The sequence below is a fragment of the Diplotaxodon limnothrissa genome, linkage group LG23 (genome assembly GCF_057381915.1).
Source record: "Diplotaxodon limnothrissa isolate DT_005_m linkage group LG23, D_limnothrissa_male_GT1.1, whole genome shotgun sequence".
Lineage (NCBI taxonomy): Eukaryota > Metazoa > Chordata > Actinopteri > Cichliformes > Cichlidae > Diplotaxodon > Diplotaxodon limnothrissa.
Window position 1 is genome coordinate 33,872,568 of NC_140617.1, and position 17,999 is coordinate 33,890,566.

Consider the following 17,999-nt stretch of genomic DNA (forward strand, 5'->3'; position numbering starts at 1 on the left):
CAAGCCTGACATCTTCGTTTAGTAATATCGGATACATGAAATCCCTCCCGTTGCCTCCAGGAGGGGAAACGATAAAAAGTGAGCCCATTTTCCAGCTTCTTGCCTTCCCTATCGTGTGATCTAACGTTGCAACCGACAACACAGCACGTACGAACCATAGCTGACGCTTCCGTGTACTTTCTTTGGCCTACTGTCATGGCGAGAGGGGGCGTGGCCCAGCTCCCGTGACATCACGCTACAAAGCCCTATAAACCTAAGCTGCTGCAGAGTTCCCATGATGCACTGAGTGTTTCTTCTTCTCTCATCTTTTTTCACTCACTTTGTGTTTATGCATCAGTCTGCATTTAATTATTAGTTCTTATTCATCTCTGGCTCTCTTCCACAGAGCGTCATTTGTCCTGTCTTCCTCCCCTCATCCCCAACCGGTCTCGGCAGATGGCCCCACCCCTCCCTGATCCTGGTTCTGCCGGAGGTTTCGTCCTGTTAAAAGGGAGTTTTTCCTTCCCACTGTCGACATTTGCTTGCGCATTTCGGGTCATATGATTGTTGGGTTTTTCTCTGCATCAGGTCCTTAGTTTACAATATGAAGTACCTCGATTTTGTGATTTGGCTTTATATAAATGAATTGAACTGAAATGTACCGAATTAGTACATTGCTGTATTTTCATTAAATTAAAAAACTGATGGCTTATAATATACAGTGTTTGTGTTTCTAAACCTAGCGAAAGTTTGCTGATATAACACACCGAATAGTTAAGTTACATTAAAATTATTAGTAGTATTATTAGAGACAGCTATATGCCTATTGTGTATTTCGTTTATCTAGTTTAGGAGCCAGAGTCCAATCAAAGTGAGTTCTAATGTGACATAAAATAATCCATCCATCCATCCATCCATCCATCCATTCGCTTCCACTTATCCTTTTCAGGGTTGCGGGAGCCTATCCCAGCTGTCATAGGGCGAGAGGCGGGGTACACTCTGGACAGGTCGCCAGTCTGTTGCAGGGCTATCACACAGGGACAGACAACCATTCGCACTCACATTCACTTGCACATTCACACCTAGTGGCAATTTGGATTATCCAATTAACCTATCCCCACAAGCTGCATGTCTTTGGATGGTGGGAGGAAGCCGCAATACCTGGAGAGAACCCACGCAAACACGGGGAGAACATGCAAACTCCACACAGAAAGACCCCGGCCTGGTGGAATTGAACTCAGGACCTTCTTGCTGTGTGGCAACAGTGCTAACCACCTTGCCACCGTGCTGCCCATTTTGATATAAAATAATCAAAATTAAAAATCCATCTGTAATTATATAATTGCTGATGGATTTTATTATTCAAATATTTACAAAATAATAAGGAGTAAGTCTGTGAAAAAAACTTTTTACTTGATTGATTTTTGAATGGGAATTCATTCTTGAAAAGCAGTCATCCTCAGGATGTTTGTAGATCTTCATCCTCACCTGCTAAAGTCTGCCTCAGATCAGCAGGTATTTAATGAGAGACATTTGTCATGAGCAGACAGATGATGGCAGATGATTTCTGCAGCATCTTTCTGTGGGAGAATATGTATCATCACAAATGTACCAGCAGGATCAAAATGACAAAAACATAATACACATTACATTTGTTTCAGAATAGTTCTGTGCTCCATCAATCTCATCGTCTTGGGGTGGGGTGAAGTTTTTATGTCTCATGTCGCTGATAGGGTGCTTGAATGCGAATATACTCCGGATTAAGTTTGAAGGTACACCCTCTTAGCTATCGTTTACATATATCATGCATAAACTGTTTTTGCTTTTTCCCCCCTCATAAATTTTTCAGCTCCCCAAAATGATCTACATTTTCAAAGAAGTTAAAATTATTATCCCTTACTGTAATTCAATAACACAACAATGCAGCCTGTGAAATATGCAAGGACAAAAAAAAGGGAGGGGAGAAAGATTGGGGGTGAGGGTGAGTGGGGAGGAGGGAAGGAGTAGAGGCTGCAGGTCAGAGCAGAGTGAGGAGCAGAAGGAGCAGTGCACACCTTGGTTACAGGTAGGACCTCCTTAGCATTGCTACTTTTAAGACAAAAAGGTATACATTGTTCTGTATATTCACCTTTAAAATGCTGGTATGCTATATAAATACCAAAAATGCAAATGATGGCTTTTAGGGACAATTTGCGACTCACAGATTTCTTTCAACCAACTGCGGGACATGCGAGTTTCAAAGAGGTGTTTAGCTGTGCTGAGCTTTACACTCCGTAACACTTTCTGAATAGCTCTCTTGTTTAGTTTGGATATGCAGTAACGCTCATGACCGTACTGCATAATCTTTTCAATTATGAATGGTATCATTTATTTTACACTCAGTGGAGGGCGTTTGGTAACTTAGCAACTACTGCCTCTCATTCAACATTAAAGTGGGGTAACATGAGAAGTCAGTGTCTTCTCTCCAGATAAGTGACAGGGATTTGTTACTGAATGTAACCTACAATTTCCTTAACTTTAACCGACAGATTAATTCATAAACCGTGCATCTTTTAACCCATGTGTGCATAAACTGTAGTTTGATTAAACTTGTGTTTATGTGTTCCGTGATTTCCTGCATCTGAGTTCTGTTTAAAATAATGTTTCAATTGACCTAAAAATGTACAACAAATCACTCATGGAAAATCTTAAACATAAAAGAACCCATAGTAAATAGATTTTATCCATTCAAAACAGGAGTTCACATCTTTCCTTTGGGGCCTTATTGTGAAACTGCACAGGTAAACTGATACCACCCCTTTCATCCTCGCAAAAGCTTTTTTGTTTGTTCCAAGGGAGCACAGAACTGCCTACCCAGGTCTACACTAACATATACAGTACATGCTCCTACCAACAAATGCCAGCTCCGAATATGATCCCTTTATAAATGGCCATAAAACGCATAGGCTTGCTGAAAGCACTGACCTTCTCTCACATACTTTGTGTCAGAGTTGAAAGACAGAGTTCAGTTTCAATGCTTTAAGCAGATAAGCGTGGCTGTTTCCATCAAGAGCGACAATGGGGCACCTGTGCTGCTTTCAGAAAAAATATTTGAGGCTAAGATTTCACGATGAGTAACATCAAGAGAAACAACTTGGCAAGCATAAACCAATGTGTTTTGCCTGGACTCCATGTGTAATGAGGATTTAATAATAATTTGAAGTGAGAAAAAGCAGTAGATTATAAAATAAGATATACTTGAGCCAACTGTCGATTAGCATCCTGTTAGAGACATTTATTGTCTTCACCAAACTCTTCCAACAGAGTTAAAGTCTGATTACAACACTGACCTCAGAGAAATGGAACAGTGGTTACCTGAGAGTATTTTGGAGTCCTGTGAGAAACTGGATATTGTGTGGGATAGATAAAGTTGCAATGAAAGAGACTCTGTGTCCCAGTTTTAAAACAGCAACAGATAGGCCATGTGGTTTTTCACAGGGCGGACTGTGGCATTCATTAATAAAACACCACAGACTGTGTTGATGAGACCCAAGACATCTCAGTGACATACCATACTTAATTTTGCTTCAGATCTACTTAGCTTTTATATTGACCTGCCACTGGATGAACATCTTATTTTGAATTCTACCTCCACATGTCTTACATTTTTTAATGCGTTCAAATACTACAAAAGTCTGTGTATTTTCTATTTACATGAATAATCTTTTAATTCTTTACAGAAACATAAAGGAGTAAAAAGTAAAAAGAGGACTACTGAAATCTGTCCAGCACAATGTTAATGAGGTCTCACTCAGAAAGAAGAGCCCTTCCTGGGTTCTCAGCCCTGCTGACACATAGCACTCCAAAACTGAAAGATGTGACTTTCCCACCTCCACTTTCTCAAACCCCACGGGAGTCCATCTTTACTCCCATATCTCTTACTTCACCACCTCCATGGGTAACACAGGCTCTTTCCAATCTGGAGCGAGGAGAACAAGAACTTTTAAATCTCAGGGAGCAACAGCAGGCCGAAGTAGAGGAGGTGAACCGCGAATTGGACAGCGCTGCAATTGAAGCTCAGCGAGAGGAGCGTCGCCTTCTTGAAAAGGTTGAGCAAGATCACAGAGAAGCCCAACGGCACCTCAGTCAAGTGAAGAGGGAAAATGCTGCTGCGGTGAGAGTTGTGCAGTCACTTGTTGATCAGCAACTCAGAAAAATTGGTCAGCTGAGGGAACAGATACAAAGATGGGGGAGTACAGCTGGAGAATCCAATAGAAATCAACTGCAAAGAGGGGTGGCAGAGATCATCCAGCCATGGGAAATCTCTCTAACACTTAAAAGAGTCAGTTTTTTACCAAGTCCTCAGTCCAAATCTTTAATCTTAGGGGAAGTTGATGTTCGTGAGCAAGGTATGACCTACCACATTGGTGTCTGTAGTGCTCAAGGACAAAAGTGTGCCTTGCACTCAGGAGATTTGAAATTTTTGAACCTTTCCCCTCTAGAAATTAGAAAGGAACCTCAACCAAACAGAACTGGCCAAAGGTATAGTCCAGAGGAGAGCATGAAGATAAATAGTGGGAACGTGCGTATTGTCCGGAAACTACGTCTGTCAAGTTCTACAGAGAATGAGGAAGACTTAAAATCACCGAACTCTCCCATATCAAGACGCCGTGGTGTATCCGAGTCTTCCCAAGATGAAATGGAATCCATGTTTTCAGACACACAAGGGCAAGACCTTTTCCTTGCTGTCCAACCTGTCTCCAGTCAAGGAGAATCTGAAGGTGATGACTCTGACAGCAGACCAAAGGGACCAAAGAGACGCAATACAGTGAAAGGTAAAAGAAAGCAAAAGTCTCTTGTCTTGGTGTCATGTAAGGAGCCATCCCGTCCTCCTGAAGAAACTGATACAGCAACATCTCCAAAGACTAGGCACAAATGTTCACTCTCCAGGCACAGTCTTGTAGATGTTTCTACAAGGCATCTTTCTCTTTCCCAACAAAGCCTTTCACAGAAATCTTCATTGGACAATGGAAGCCCACCATCCCCAGCCAACAGTGAGGATTTCTGCTACACCTATACTGTGAATACTCCAGTAAATGGATCGCTTAGGCAAGAGCACTGTCGATCAGTATCCACAGCTGACCTCTATGGTAAACTCCGTCCTTTAATTAGTGATGACAAGACTGAGAGCAGTGGAATCAGAAAGGTCAACAGAATGTGTCTTGTCTCTGAAACCTCAACTTTTGAGCAAGGCCAAGGAAACTCCCCGGAATTTGAAGGGAACACAAGCCGTGATGAACAGCAGTCCACAGCCACGACTCAAGTTACACAGGGTTTGAGTTCAAATCGTGTGAGCAGATCTCTGTCAATGTCAACCATTGAAGGTGACAAATTCCACAGAGCCAGTGAAACACAGCAGGATATGGAAGAGGGAGCTATGTCTGGTCTGAAGGGGCTGGGGGAAAGAGCTGGTGGTTCAACTGCCCTAGACTCGGCTTATCTAGTCAAACAGTTTGGAAAACAAGGATCAGGCCGTACTGACTTCAACCTGCCAAGTGGTATCCACGCAACTGTCAAAGGGCAGCTATTTGTGGTGGATTGTGGTAATGCCAGAATTCAAGTCACAGATCTCCAGAAGAATGTTGTACAACAGGTGTCTCCTTCAGGACCTGAAAGGTCATCCCGCATCTGCAACTACTTTGATGTGGCTGTGAATTCAAAGGGCCTCATAGCCCTGACTTGTGCTGCTGAACGAGCTGTGCTGGTGTTCAGTCGTCATGGACGGCTGCTGCAAACATTTGGAGGCACTGCAATCGGTTCTACCACTGAAGAGTTAGATGCTCCAAGAGGGGTCACTGTTAACCGTCAAGATGAGTTTTTAGTTGCTGATATCAAGCGCGGCACTTTAACTGGCTTAAAGCTGGATCCCAAAACAGGGGCCAGGTTAGAGCGCACAGTGGTGACAGGGTACCACAGACCCTACTTGGTTGCAGCTTGTCTCACCACTGGGCTCATGGCAATATCAGAAAGAGGCAATGAAACTGGGCGTGTCCCATGCATTCGAGTCCTGGAGCCAGGCTGGAACACTATCCGAATACTGGGAGTGTGTTCTGGCCTGGGGCCAGTCCTGACCTGTCCATGGGGCCTCTGTATCGACAGTGATGGGGATGTATTGGTGACAGATTGGGGTAAACAGCACCACCGTGTTCTTATCTACCCATCCAAGGGAGTTGGCTGGCCTCTGGTGACTGACAACCTAAGTAGCCCAAGAGGTCTAGCCCTTCTCCCTGATGGCCACATGGTAGTGTCAGACAGCATGAATCACTGCATCAAGATCTACCAGTACAAATAAATGCGGTGCATGGTAAAGACTGAGATGCAACAAAATAGAGATACAGTAAGGGTGAAAAGTTTTAGAACACCCCAATTTTTCCAATTTTTTATTGAAAACTATGCAGTTTTATGTCTCATTGCACTCTGAAATGAAAGCATGTATTTTAAACTTCTGACTGATCAATGTAGCCACATTTGGCAGATATAACAGCTGAACACACACCCGTGGCATTCACTCTACAACAGAGATCAAATATTCTTCAGAAAGTTCTTCCCATATCTGTTGCACAAGTTCCCATAAATGTAGCACTTGTAGGTTGCTTTGCTTTCACTCTTCTGTCCGGCTCGATGGGTTTAAGTCTGGAGACTGTGCCGGTCACTCCATGTTTTCAAGCTTACCATCTTGTTCTTTTCTTCCTGAGGTAGTTCTGGCATAGCTCGGACCTGTGTTTTGGGTAATTATCTTGCTGTAGGATAAAACCCTGACCGACTAGGAGGATAACAGAGGGTATTGCATGGCGCTGCAGAATGCTGTGTTAGCTGTTTTGGTTCAGGGTGCCTCTCACTCTGTACAAGTCAAATCAAACTTCAAGTCATCACACTTCCTCCTCCATGTTTGACAGTTGATGCCACACATTGTAGAGCCATCCTTTCACCTACTCGAAGGCATAATACCTTTTTCCAGTCTTCAGTAGTCCAGTGGCGATGTCTCATGGCCCAGGCAAGCCTCTTTGTCTTATTCTGACGTCTTAGCGATGGCTTTCTTCCTGCAGCTTGTCCTGTCAAACCTGCAGCTTGAAGTCTTCTCACAGTTGAAACTGAGACTTGCTTACAACAACCACTATTGAGCTGTGCTTGAAGCTGTTGTCCTGTGAGCCGCCTGTAACACGAACTGTGAAATCTCAGAAACTTGTCCTCTGATTCAGTTGTGGCTTTGGGTCTACCAGACCTTTTCCTGTCAGAGTTTGCCCAAGTTTCATTGCCTTTTGATGGTGAAAGAAACTGTACTCACTGACACCTTAACTTTCTTTGCAATTTCTCTTTAGGAAAGACTTACATTTTTAAGTGTTATGATGGTCTGTCTCTCTTCCATTGTTAATTGCATCTTTCTTTCTTTCTTTCTTTCTTTCTTTCTTTCTTTCTTTCTTTCTTTCTTTCTTTCTTTCTTTCTTTCTTTCTTTCATTTTTGTAGCAACAAACTACTTTCTGCCGTGCAATACTGTTCAGCTGATGCTCATGAGGGTATGGTACCACAACGTGTTCCAATACTGCTTTCATGCAGACGTAAGTTGGAACACCTGTAAGAATTAGTCGCACCAGCTTTCAAGGGTTGATCAAGCTCTATTGTTGCAGAACAGTTTTAAATTGTTAACCCGTTTTGTGTTCCCTGAAAAAGGCCTTTTTGAATAGTTCTGAAATGCACATTATTTTTCAGTTTTGGGTAACCTTACCCTTTTTTATCCTCTGGTAGTTCACCACTTACCTTCTCACCATCTCAATCTATTCATTTGACTTGAATTGCATTAAATAACTGGAAAAATTTGGGTGTTCTTAAACTCTTGACCGGTAGTATATACTAACAATAATTGGTCTAATAATTTGAGGTAGGTTAAACTCTTAGAAGAGTTATAATCTGACATTTTTTGAGATTCTTCTAAAATCTTGTACCTCTTACCAGTTATATTTGACATGATCATGCTTGAAGAGGTTTAAAGATTTAGTGTCATAAGTTAGAGTGGTGTAGAAAATTACTACTTTGATAGAATAAATTTTCAATATTTTCCTTTAATTTCCAATTCCAGAAGATGCAAGCAATATGGCATGCTTGGAAAATGTGAGCACAGTGCAACGGGTACATCTGTAACTCTTGATAATTGAGTGTTCCTGCGTGATATTTAGACTTTTTTTGTATATTCCCATATTGGAAAACATTTAGATGATGAATAATAATCATGACAAAATATAATAAACTCATTGTAATCTCTCCTGTATCAAACTCTTTAGTTGGCTTGGGAAGGTCTGAATAACGTTTGTACTGTCAGTTTCTTAGTTAATTTTATTAAACTTTCATTCAAATCTAATTTCCAGCTATTTTGTTGTTTCTGGAGATTTTTTTTAACCCTACACTTTCAAGGGTAGTTCAATAGCTTTTGGGTATTTCTATAACTGAGAAACTGTCCAAAATTGCAGTATTTCCAGAAATCTCTTACAAACACTGTAACACAAATGGAGTCTTTTTTGACCAACGTGCAGTTATCAAATGTAGTTAGAAGTGGTAACCAGACAGATCAATGATTACACTTTAATCTGCTCCATAATGAAAGTAAATCTTCTCCTCCTTTACTCTCATCTCAAGGCAGATATAGAAATATATTTTGGTCTGCACACATTCTCATGCAGAAAGAATAAAAATTAGCAAAGTTGAGTGAAAAGTGATAAATAATTATGTTACAGCCATATTTTGCAACAACAAAACTTCCATCACTCTGGCTATACAAACACACACACAGGAACACAGGATTTCCCAACCTGTCCACCCACACATGCACAGCACAGAATAAAAGTGCAGCTTCAGCTCCTGTGAAGCTACAGCTACAGCACCAGTCCAGAGTGAGACTCCAGATCTGAGGACTTCAGCAAGAGAAACATGGAGCTGATCACCAGAACTCTGCTTCTGGGTCTGGCACTTTCCCTCACTAATGCAGCACCTGCGTGAGTGTTAATGAGCTCCATTTATATTTTGAAGTTTTAGTCAAAATAGACAATTCGTGTTGGCAGGATTTTTCCTACTATCCTGGCTTTAAAGGCAGCATGATGCGCCATGTCTTTTAAAATAATTTGCGAACACTTGCAGTACGAATTCTCTGTGTGTTGATTCTTTGTTGAGGTTAAAAAGGCAAAATGTGAAACAACTCATAAATTCTCTCAACTCTGTAAATTCAGGAATAATGGAACATATTAAAATTGATAACCTTTCTCAAAACATCAGTCTGTAACTATTTAGACATAATAATAGAATAATTTCTGGATTTTTTCTTCTTCTTATCAGTTGGCGATTTAGTGAAAAAGTCAGCTTTATCCATTTGGAACCCTGTTTGTTTGATTACAAAGGTCACCAGATGGATCAATTGAACAAATTTAAGACTGCTTAGTCATCATATTATTGCGTTGTTTTGTAAGTGACTCACTTTTTTTCATCTAGTATAATAACTTTTTGAAATTATCTACAGGCATCAAGACGAGCCAGCACCAGAAGGTAGGATTTTATGTACATAAACTGTACGTTGTTTGTCAGTTACATAACAGCTAGATCTCAATCACAGCAGCATTCTATACCGAGCAATACTCGTATGTGTCTAATGACATGCATTTTGAATATTAAAGTTACATTAACAGTTAAAAGTATGTTACTTTTATCTTGGGAATAAAGATGGAGATGCTGCTCTACCAGACCGGTGTGAAGGAATTGAGTTTGACGCTATCACTCTTGATGAGAGTGGAAAAAACCCCTTCTTCTTCAAAGGTATTGGACATGTTCTTTTTCTTAAAATGTTGGACTAAATCATCCTCTAAAATATTGTGTCTGTGGTGTTTTCTCCTCAGAGGGCCACCTGTGGAATGGTTTCTATGGTCCAGCTAAACCCTCAACGATGTTCTTCAAGGAGCTAGATGAACACCACCACCTCGGCCATGTCGATGCTGCTTTTCGGATGCACAACCCAGCGAAACAAGATGCCCACGATCACATCTTCCTCTTCCTGGTACGATCCTCATATGCTTTCAGCTATCATATGGGTCAAGACATCTTTTACTGATCTCAGATATTGTGTACTACTGTGTACTATTGTGTACTATTTCCAGGATGACCACGTGTTCAGCTATTACAACCACACTCTGGAGACCGGATATCCAAAAACTATCCAGGAGGATTTTCCTGGAGTCCCCACACATCTAGATGCTGCTGTGGAGTGTCCTCAAGGAGAGTGCATTACCGACTCTGTTCTGTTCTTCAAAGGTATGTTGGCATTTACTGCTGCAAAACTATTCAGTAAGTCGAAATGAATTCTTTGACAGCATTTTGTTGAGTACTGTGATATAATGAGGCTACAATAAATAAAAAAGAACATTGTGATGACTTGTGATCTCCTTCTCAAAGTGGTCATTTCCCTCCATAGGGCAAGATGTGTATGTTTATGATATAGTCACAAAGACAGTGAAGACCAAGACGTGGCCCCACCTGCCTCTCTGCACCTCTGCTTTCCGCTGGGCAGAACACTACTACTGTTTCCATGGACACAACTTCACCAGGTTCAACCCAGTATCAGGAGAAGTTAGCGGCACGTACCCAAAGGATGCCCGCAATTACTTCATGAAGTGCGAAAACTTTGGTGGGTTCATTAAGAAGAGAATCTTAGAGATTCATTTTGGAGGTTTTTTTGTCAGATACATACAATCTTGTGTGTTTCCCGCAGGTCACGGAGGTGATCACAAGGCTCCTAAATGCAGCGAAGTCAAACTAGATGCCATTACTACAGATGACAGAGGCAGAATTTATTTATTTACAGGTAATGTGACATATGTTTCAAATTCTCAGTCAGCTCTCACTTAGTGTGATCTCCCATAACTGAATAAATAGATTATAATTTAATTATTTCTAGATGGGCTTTTAGCTGAGGGAACTTCGGACAGTCCTTGTATTTTGAGTTAATTTAGGATAAAATTTAAAGCAAAAAAAATGATATTTCAGTTATTTTATTGCCATCAAACATCAAACTGTAAGAGTTTAAATACCAAATAAAATAACATTAACAGTCAACTAAATAATGATGTTACCAAGCTAAACTAAGAAGGTGCTTATTAATAACACACTTAAAATAGCATTTAGCTATTTGGCTAAGTAACATATAGCCTTATGTAACTGCTAAAGTAGGATTCTTTTGCAGTTTAGTTGTTGCACAGATCAAACAAACAAATTGTCACTTTCTTTTTTGTAACTTTACAACTTGCCAGGTGTATTTTTGAACTTTAGTGAGAGTCAGGCTAACCCGGAAAGTTTACAAGGAAACAGCTGAGCTAATAGCATGTTGATCCACACTTTATATGTAGCATACAGATTTAGGAGTGCTTTATCCAAATGTGATCCTGTAAAAAAATGTCTTTAAGTTTTCTGCCATGATAAAGAACAAGTTCAATTTCTCAGGGCTTAACTACATGCGTGTGGACAACAGGCGTAACGGCCTTCACGCCTTTCCAATAACCAGGGGATGGAAAGAAGTGACAAACGGGGTGGATGCCGTTTTCTCCTACACCAACAAAATGTACCTGATTAAGGTAGACACCATATAACCCCCCCCCCCCCCCCCCCCCCACCCCACCCACCCACACACACACAATTTCTGTGTTGAAGTTAAAACTAAAATCCACTTATTCTAACAAAACACTTACAGGATGATCAGGTTTACATCTATAAAACTGATGCCCACTACGTCCTGATTGAAGGCTACCCTAAATCCCTCAGGGAGGAATTAGGCATTGAAGGAACCGTGGATGCCGCTTTCCTCTGTCCCAATGAACACACAGTTCATATACTCCAAGGTAAGTTACTGAGTGCTTATGTCTTAGTTTTTGTGGAGAAAATTGGTATTTACATTTGCTTTCTCCAAAAGGACACATGATTCGTGACGTTGACCTCACTGCCACGCCCAGGGTCATCAACCGAGAAATACCTTTGCCCTTGCCTGACATTGATGCTGGTCTCTGTGGTCCAGATGGCATTAAAGTGTTCAAGGGTTCACAGTATTACCTCTATGAAAGTCCCATGATATTGGCTACAAGCAGGATCGCTCCTGTTCCTCGAAACATCACGTCAGGAATGATAGGGTGTGAGGATTAATCAGAAAAAGAAAAATGAGGAAGAAACCTTAATAATAATTTACTGGCAAGTCAGTTTTTGGACGTGAAGACTCCAGCGAAAGCTAAAGTAATAGGGAACAGCTTTATTAGGTGACCAACGCGTTTCGGCTTGTGGCCTTAATCAGGGTCATTCAAGTCAGTTTTTGGAAAAATGATCATGTCTTGCAATGAAGTTTGACTTGCTTGGTGAATAAAGCATTTTTCATGGTGAAATCTTTATTATTAAAGCATCTATATTTTGAATCTGCAAGCTTGGAACTGAAATCAACCAAGTTCAGTTAAAATGAAGTAATGTCAGAGTTTGGCCACAAGAGGACCTGCTGTACAAAGGCATGCATATTCCCATGCATGGCTCTGTCCCAGTGATTTGCTTCTTTAATGAACAAAGTGTGACTTCTTCTTGTTGTTGCACTGATATTACAGGTCCTCTTGCTGACCAAAAGTTTTTTCTTTTCTTATAGCTTTCAGAAATGATACTGGTACTTTAAAACTTATATATATTTCTTTTCTGTCAGCTTTATACAATCAATACGGAGTATTCAGGTATCTGAAAAATCCTTTTCAGGACTATTACTTGACTAAAAGGCATCAGGTCAAACAAACAGCTCATGCAGATTGTTTTCAGTCATTGCTTCTGTGCCCAAATGAGACACATCCTCTGATGTCACATCCAAGGGGGCACTTGAGTGCTCTAAATGCCTCTTTTGTAAGTGCATCTGCCTTCCAAGGGGCTCTTCGGTCGGCCCAGATAACATTTCGGTTAGCTTAAGTGCTCCTTTAGTGTGAAAACTAGGAATTAAAAAATGAACTTTTGGCTTAACCCCTCCCTCTTAAATAGCCTATTGATTGCACAAATACACAAGGGCAGCACAGTAATGCACGTGATGGAGCTTTTATCCATTGTGTTGATTTTAAAATAATTTTCCTCAGACAATCTCTTTTTCACCTTAACTTTTGAATATGTCATATGACAAATAAAACTTTTACTAGATCATACCTTTTATTAGCTTCTTGAACGTGTTGTAGGTTTTACAATTATTTTTGAAATTAAAAAATGAAAACAAAGTTAATTTTTAATATGTCAACATCAAAGTCAGGTATTGCATTTCCATCATCCTTTTATTATCAATATGTATATGTAGATATATATAACAGAGTTATAAATCCAGTTCTCTCTCTTTATTGCAAAATATTTAAATTACTGTCTCTAGCCATACTGGACCATGCAGACACGTACGCACCAGCCTGCAAGAGTCCAGAGGTCGGAATAGCATTAGCAGGCATTCAAGGCCTTTTCTCTCCCCGGAGAGGTTTTTGTTCAGCCAAAATCCCTGGGACTTTCAGCCAGCATAAAAGAAGTGCTGGCCTCAGCACAGTTTAATGGGTGAGGCCACTGGGACACACACACACACACACACACACACACACACACACACACACACACACACACACACGAATATGTAAGTGCATATTCGCGCATGCGATCCAGTGTACTTGTTACTGTGATTAAATAATAAACATCTGTTTATGAATTTATTGATTGTCAATGCTTCTGTTAGCTTCTTTTAGACCGGTTTTTGTTCCGCTTTCTAGCACTGCGCATTTAACTGAAGGAGCTTGCTGAGCTGAAGCAGGAGTTTTTGTTTTTCTAATATTTATTTATTCATGGTGTCATGGTGAGTTATGACTTTCAAAAGACAAATGCAAATAAACATATATATTTTCCATTTCCTGTATTTAGAGGGATTGCAGGTCGAGTGAACTATTTTGCCACTTGGCAGAGAGCACAGTTCATACCTGTTACATATTTTTACACTTCAACTGAGTTACTTGATTTGTGATAATAGATGTAATTAAAAGAAAATGACTCAATTCGATTTAGACTAGGAATACACTATCTTGGCTATACTTGTGTCAGTGGGTCTATCCTTTCCATTAAGTTGTATGTTGTTTGTTTCACCACATGTCAGGAGCTATGCCTTGTTTGATAGAGGGAGAGCTAGCATAGCATGGAACGCTAATAACAAAAGCTCAGTACGTTGTAACTATTTGATATCTGCTATATCAACAGCTCTTCTTTGTAGTTTACAGTAGCTTTGACTCCAAATGTAGCTCCTCAGCCTCAGCAATCGATATCATACAATATCATACATATACAAACTAATAGACTGCTTTTTTTCTATCTCACATTTTGCCTACAGGCTGCTAGAACATAATTAGGTTTACACATTTTTGGATAACAACACAACTTTTGTAATTTTGCATCTGTACACCACCACAGTTGATTTTACAGTGATGTGGAAAAGTATTTGCCCCCTTCCTGGTTTCTTAGGATTTTGCATAATTGTCACACTGTCATGTTTTGGGTCATAACATACATTTTATTATTAGTCAAAGAAAACCCGAGTAAATCCAAAATGCAGTTTTTAAATGATGATTTAATTTATTGTAACTGCCCCCATGAATTAACTACATTTTTTTAAAGCTGACTTCAGTTCCACTAGCCACACCCAGGACTCATCACTATTACACCTGTTGAATTAAGAAATCACTTAAATCTGTCAAAGTGAAGGCATCTTCTGTGGCCTGAAATACCACAGAAGTAGGGATGGGAATCGAGAACTGGTTCCCAGTATTCCAATTCTTTAGAATGTTAGTCTACTTGTCTATCAATCCCAATTATTGGCTCTACTTACACGTATGGTTTGATCTATCAAACCAAGTCATCTATCAAACTTGATGGACACCAACACGTTCTCACTCCCAAAGCGTAACATTTTACGCTAGGTGACAAATAATCAACATATTACGCTTCTGGCCACCCAACACGTCCCTACATTACGAAACATGAGAACCATTTGGAATGAATCTACACATGTACGTTCGTTTCGATTAAATCGCTTTGGAAAACACTATCTAACGTCATTAGAGTGCTGGTTAAGGTTAGAGATGAGGTTATGGTTAGGTATAAGGTTAGGGTTAGAGCTGGAATACATGGCTGGAACGTGTATTTCATCCATAACCCGGCTTGTAGCATAGGAACGCGGACGGTCACCTTTCGCGTTCCTCAGGAACGCGAGACTTGACAAATCGTCATTATATTACTCCTCGGGAGTGAGAACAGGCTGTGGAGGCAGTGTTATAGTTATGTTATAGCATGGACATCACTAGTACTTTTGATGATGTATTCTAAAGCTTACATGGCACACTGTCTGTTCAGATTCAAACAAAGTCTGCAAAACTGATGGGAAGGAAAAGTGCAAATATGAAGAACATGTTTTTCAGTTAAAAAAGACCCAGCTGGATGCAAAAAAGGCTCACAAACAGTGATGGCAGATGCAGTAAAAGGTCTGAAAGAGCATCTCAAGGTATCAAGCACAACATACGGTGATCAGTCCAAAGGTTCCAGAGAATCATTGACTGCACAAGATTTTAATTTAAAAAAAGTAAAAAAAAACAAAACAAAATACTCCTTGCACTTAAAATGATCGTTGTTTGTCCAATTGAAAATGGGGGACTATGTAGAATCACTGAGGGTTAGATTCAATGTATCACCAAAAATTTAATTAAAGAATCTTTAAGTGTTCCCTTGGAGCTTGGAAATAACTAGAAGTGGCTGTGCATAGTGTACATCTGCACAAGTAAAGAAGAAACTGATAAAAACCCCACATTGGCTGAGAGGCAGAATAAAAGACTGATGCAACAAAACCATGAATATGCTAATTAGCACTCTCAGTTCAATTCAATTTTATTCATATAGCACCAATTCACAGCAGTCACCTCACGGCTTTGTAAAGTAAAGACCCTAAAATATTAGAAAAAAATCCCAACAATCATACAACCCCAGTGGCCAAGCACTTTTTACCAGGAAGAAACCTCTAGCAGAACCAGGTTAGGCTAAGTTTTAACTACTTTCCATTGAAATCAATTGGCAACATTGCTCCGGACCCCAAAATATTCCAAAACAAGCAACAAATATAGGTATGGTACAAAATATTTATTGAGTAACAGTTCTGTAAACATCTGAGGTAAATCAACATTTACATCAACATGTTCTTCAACAAAAGGTTCAGACAAAAGGCCCTTCTCTTCAAAGACAATCATTTTACAGTGGGAGTAGTCGCAGGGGTTATTCTGTGTGTGCTCCTGCTTGTGTAGATGATAAGTCCATCATATAATCTTCATCATTTCCCATCAGAAAGTCTTTGATTCAAGGTACATCCACTGGTAAAAGCTAGAGCCAACATCTCTTCAACCATTTTCAGGACAGAAAAATATCACTTTAGTTTCATTTCTCGTCCATTCCAAGTCTAATTGTGTTTGTTATTTCCACAAATAAACTAAATATGTTAATATATCCCTCTTTATACGAAACCCTTCTGATTTTTGCTTCTCTCTAAATATTTCAATGTCTTCATAACTGTCTAACTGTGCAAAACTTTACCTACATGTCAAAGATACTAAGAACAACTTGGTACAATAAAGTTAAAAAAAAAAACATTTAAGCAATAAAAAAAGATAATACCTTATTTCAAAAAGTCATCTTTTTAAAAGAAACTCTAACATAATGTATTTTCTGTATTATCTCTTTGGTGGATATTTCTTTGGTTTGGTTAAATCAACACATCACAACCTGCAACTTCCTCTCTAAGAATAGATTAAGTGGTTCAGCATCTACAGTGTGCTGAATTTATTGTCACCCAAACTTGATCAGAGACATAAACTCTATCCACAAACAGCATTTATGGGGGGGCTTATTTTATGCATTACAAAATGATTTGTTCTTAACTACAAAGTATGTAGAACAAGTTCCTTTCACCGTATATTGATTCTAATTTATCACCTTGTTTCTTATGTTCATTTATGCGCTTTAGGAGTTGAACTCATGACAAGATGGAAAACTTTAACTCCGAACTTTGAAAAGTTCCAAACATGAACCTCAGATTGACCCCATCAATGGTATGCCATCTAGTTTTACAGAAAATACATTCTTAATCACAAACTTAATGACTGCAATAACATCATAATCAAATAAAACAGAGGTAACACTCTACGAACAGATTCAATGTCACTTGAGGCATGTCCCATCTCCAGCGAATAGCAAATATTTGGCAAGTACTGTGGCATTCTCCTTCACTGTTTTGATATTGATATTGGTATTAGGCCATTAAAAAATACCTTAGGATGTCAACACTTTTACAGATTGATGAAACCTGAAATGTGACATAGTTAATGTAATGGCCTGTAAATGGCCTGTATTTATATAGCGCTTTTCTAGTCCCTAAGGAGCCCAAAGAGCTTTACATATCCAGTCATCCACCCATTCACACACTGGTGATGGTAAGCTACATTGTAGCCACCCTGGGGCGCACTGACAGAGGCGAGGCTGCCGGACACTGGCGCCACCGGGCCCTCTGACCACCACCAGTGGGCAACGGGTGAAGTGTCTTGCCCAAGGACACAACGACCGAGACTGTCCAAGCCGGGGCTCGAACCGGCAACCTTCCGATTACAAGGCGAACGCCCAACTCTTGAGCCACGATCGCCCCTTATGTCTGAAAAGGGCTCTGGTTTATACCATGAACATGGTAGATGCTTGCAAGGGATATTGTATTTTGGGGAAACAACCACATTTGCTATGTTGTTTAAAATTTATACTAGACAAACGATCCAGCAGATCCAATTGAAGCACTATTTATCTGTGAATCTGTAAATCCAAAAGATAGGTGGTTGTGCTAATCAATATGCCTGGGAGCAAGGGTAGCTATATATAATATATAAGCTAGAAGTCTAGT

The 17,999-nt window shown here is 40.0% G+C and overlaps 2 protein-coding genes across 2 annotated transcripts; both read left to right on the plus strand.

The window, feature by feature from the left end:
- The first annotated feature begins 3,751 nt into the window (after nt 1–3,751).
- Nucleotides 3,752–6,310, plus strand: LOC146608566 (uncharacterized). Its single transcript, XM_085348971.1, has one exon. It carries the CDS (start codon nt 3,752–3,754, stop codon nt 6,308–6,310), a length of 2,559 nt encoding a protein of 852 aa, XP_085205097.1.
- Nucleotides 6,311–8,865: 2,555 nt separating this feature from the next.
- On the plus strand, nt 8,866–12,417 carry hpxb (hemopexin b). The gene is made up of 10 exons (XM_085347076.1): nt 8,866–9,003; nt 9,522–9,547; nt 9,722–9,814; nt 9,895–10,052; nt 10,153–10,306; nt 10,467–10,679; nt 10,764–10,856; nt 11,492–11,622; nt 11,739–11,886; nt 11,958–12,417. The coding sequence occupies exons 1-10, from the start codon at nt 8,939–8,941 to the stop codon at nt 12,182–12,184; spliced, it is 1,308 nt and encodes a 435-aa protein (XP_085203202.1). The 5' UTR covers nt 8,866–8,938; the 3' UTR covers nt 12,185–12,417.
- The last annotated feature ends 5,582 nt before the right edge of the window (nt 12,418–17,999 follow it).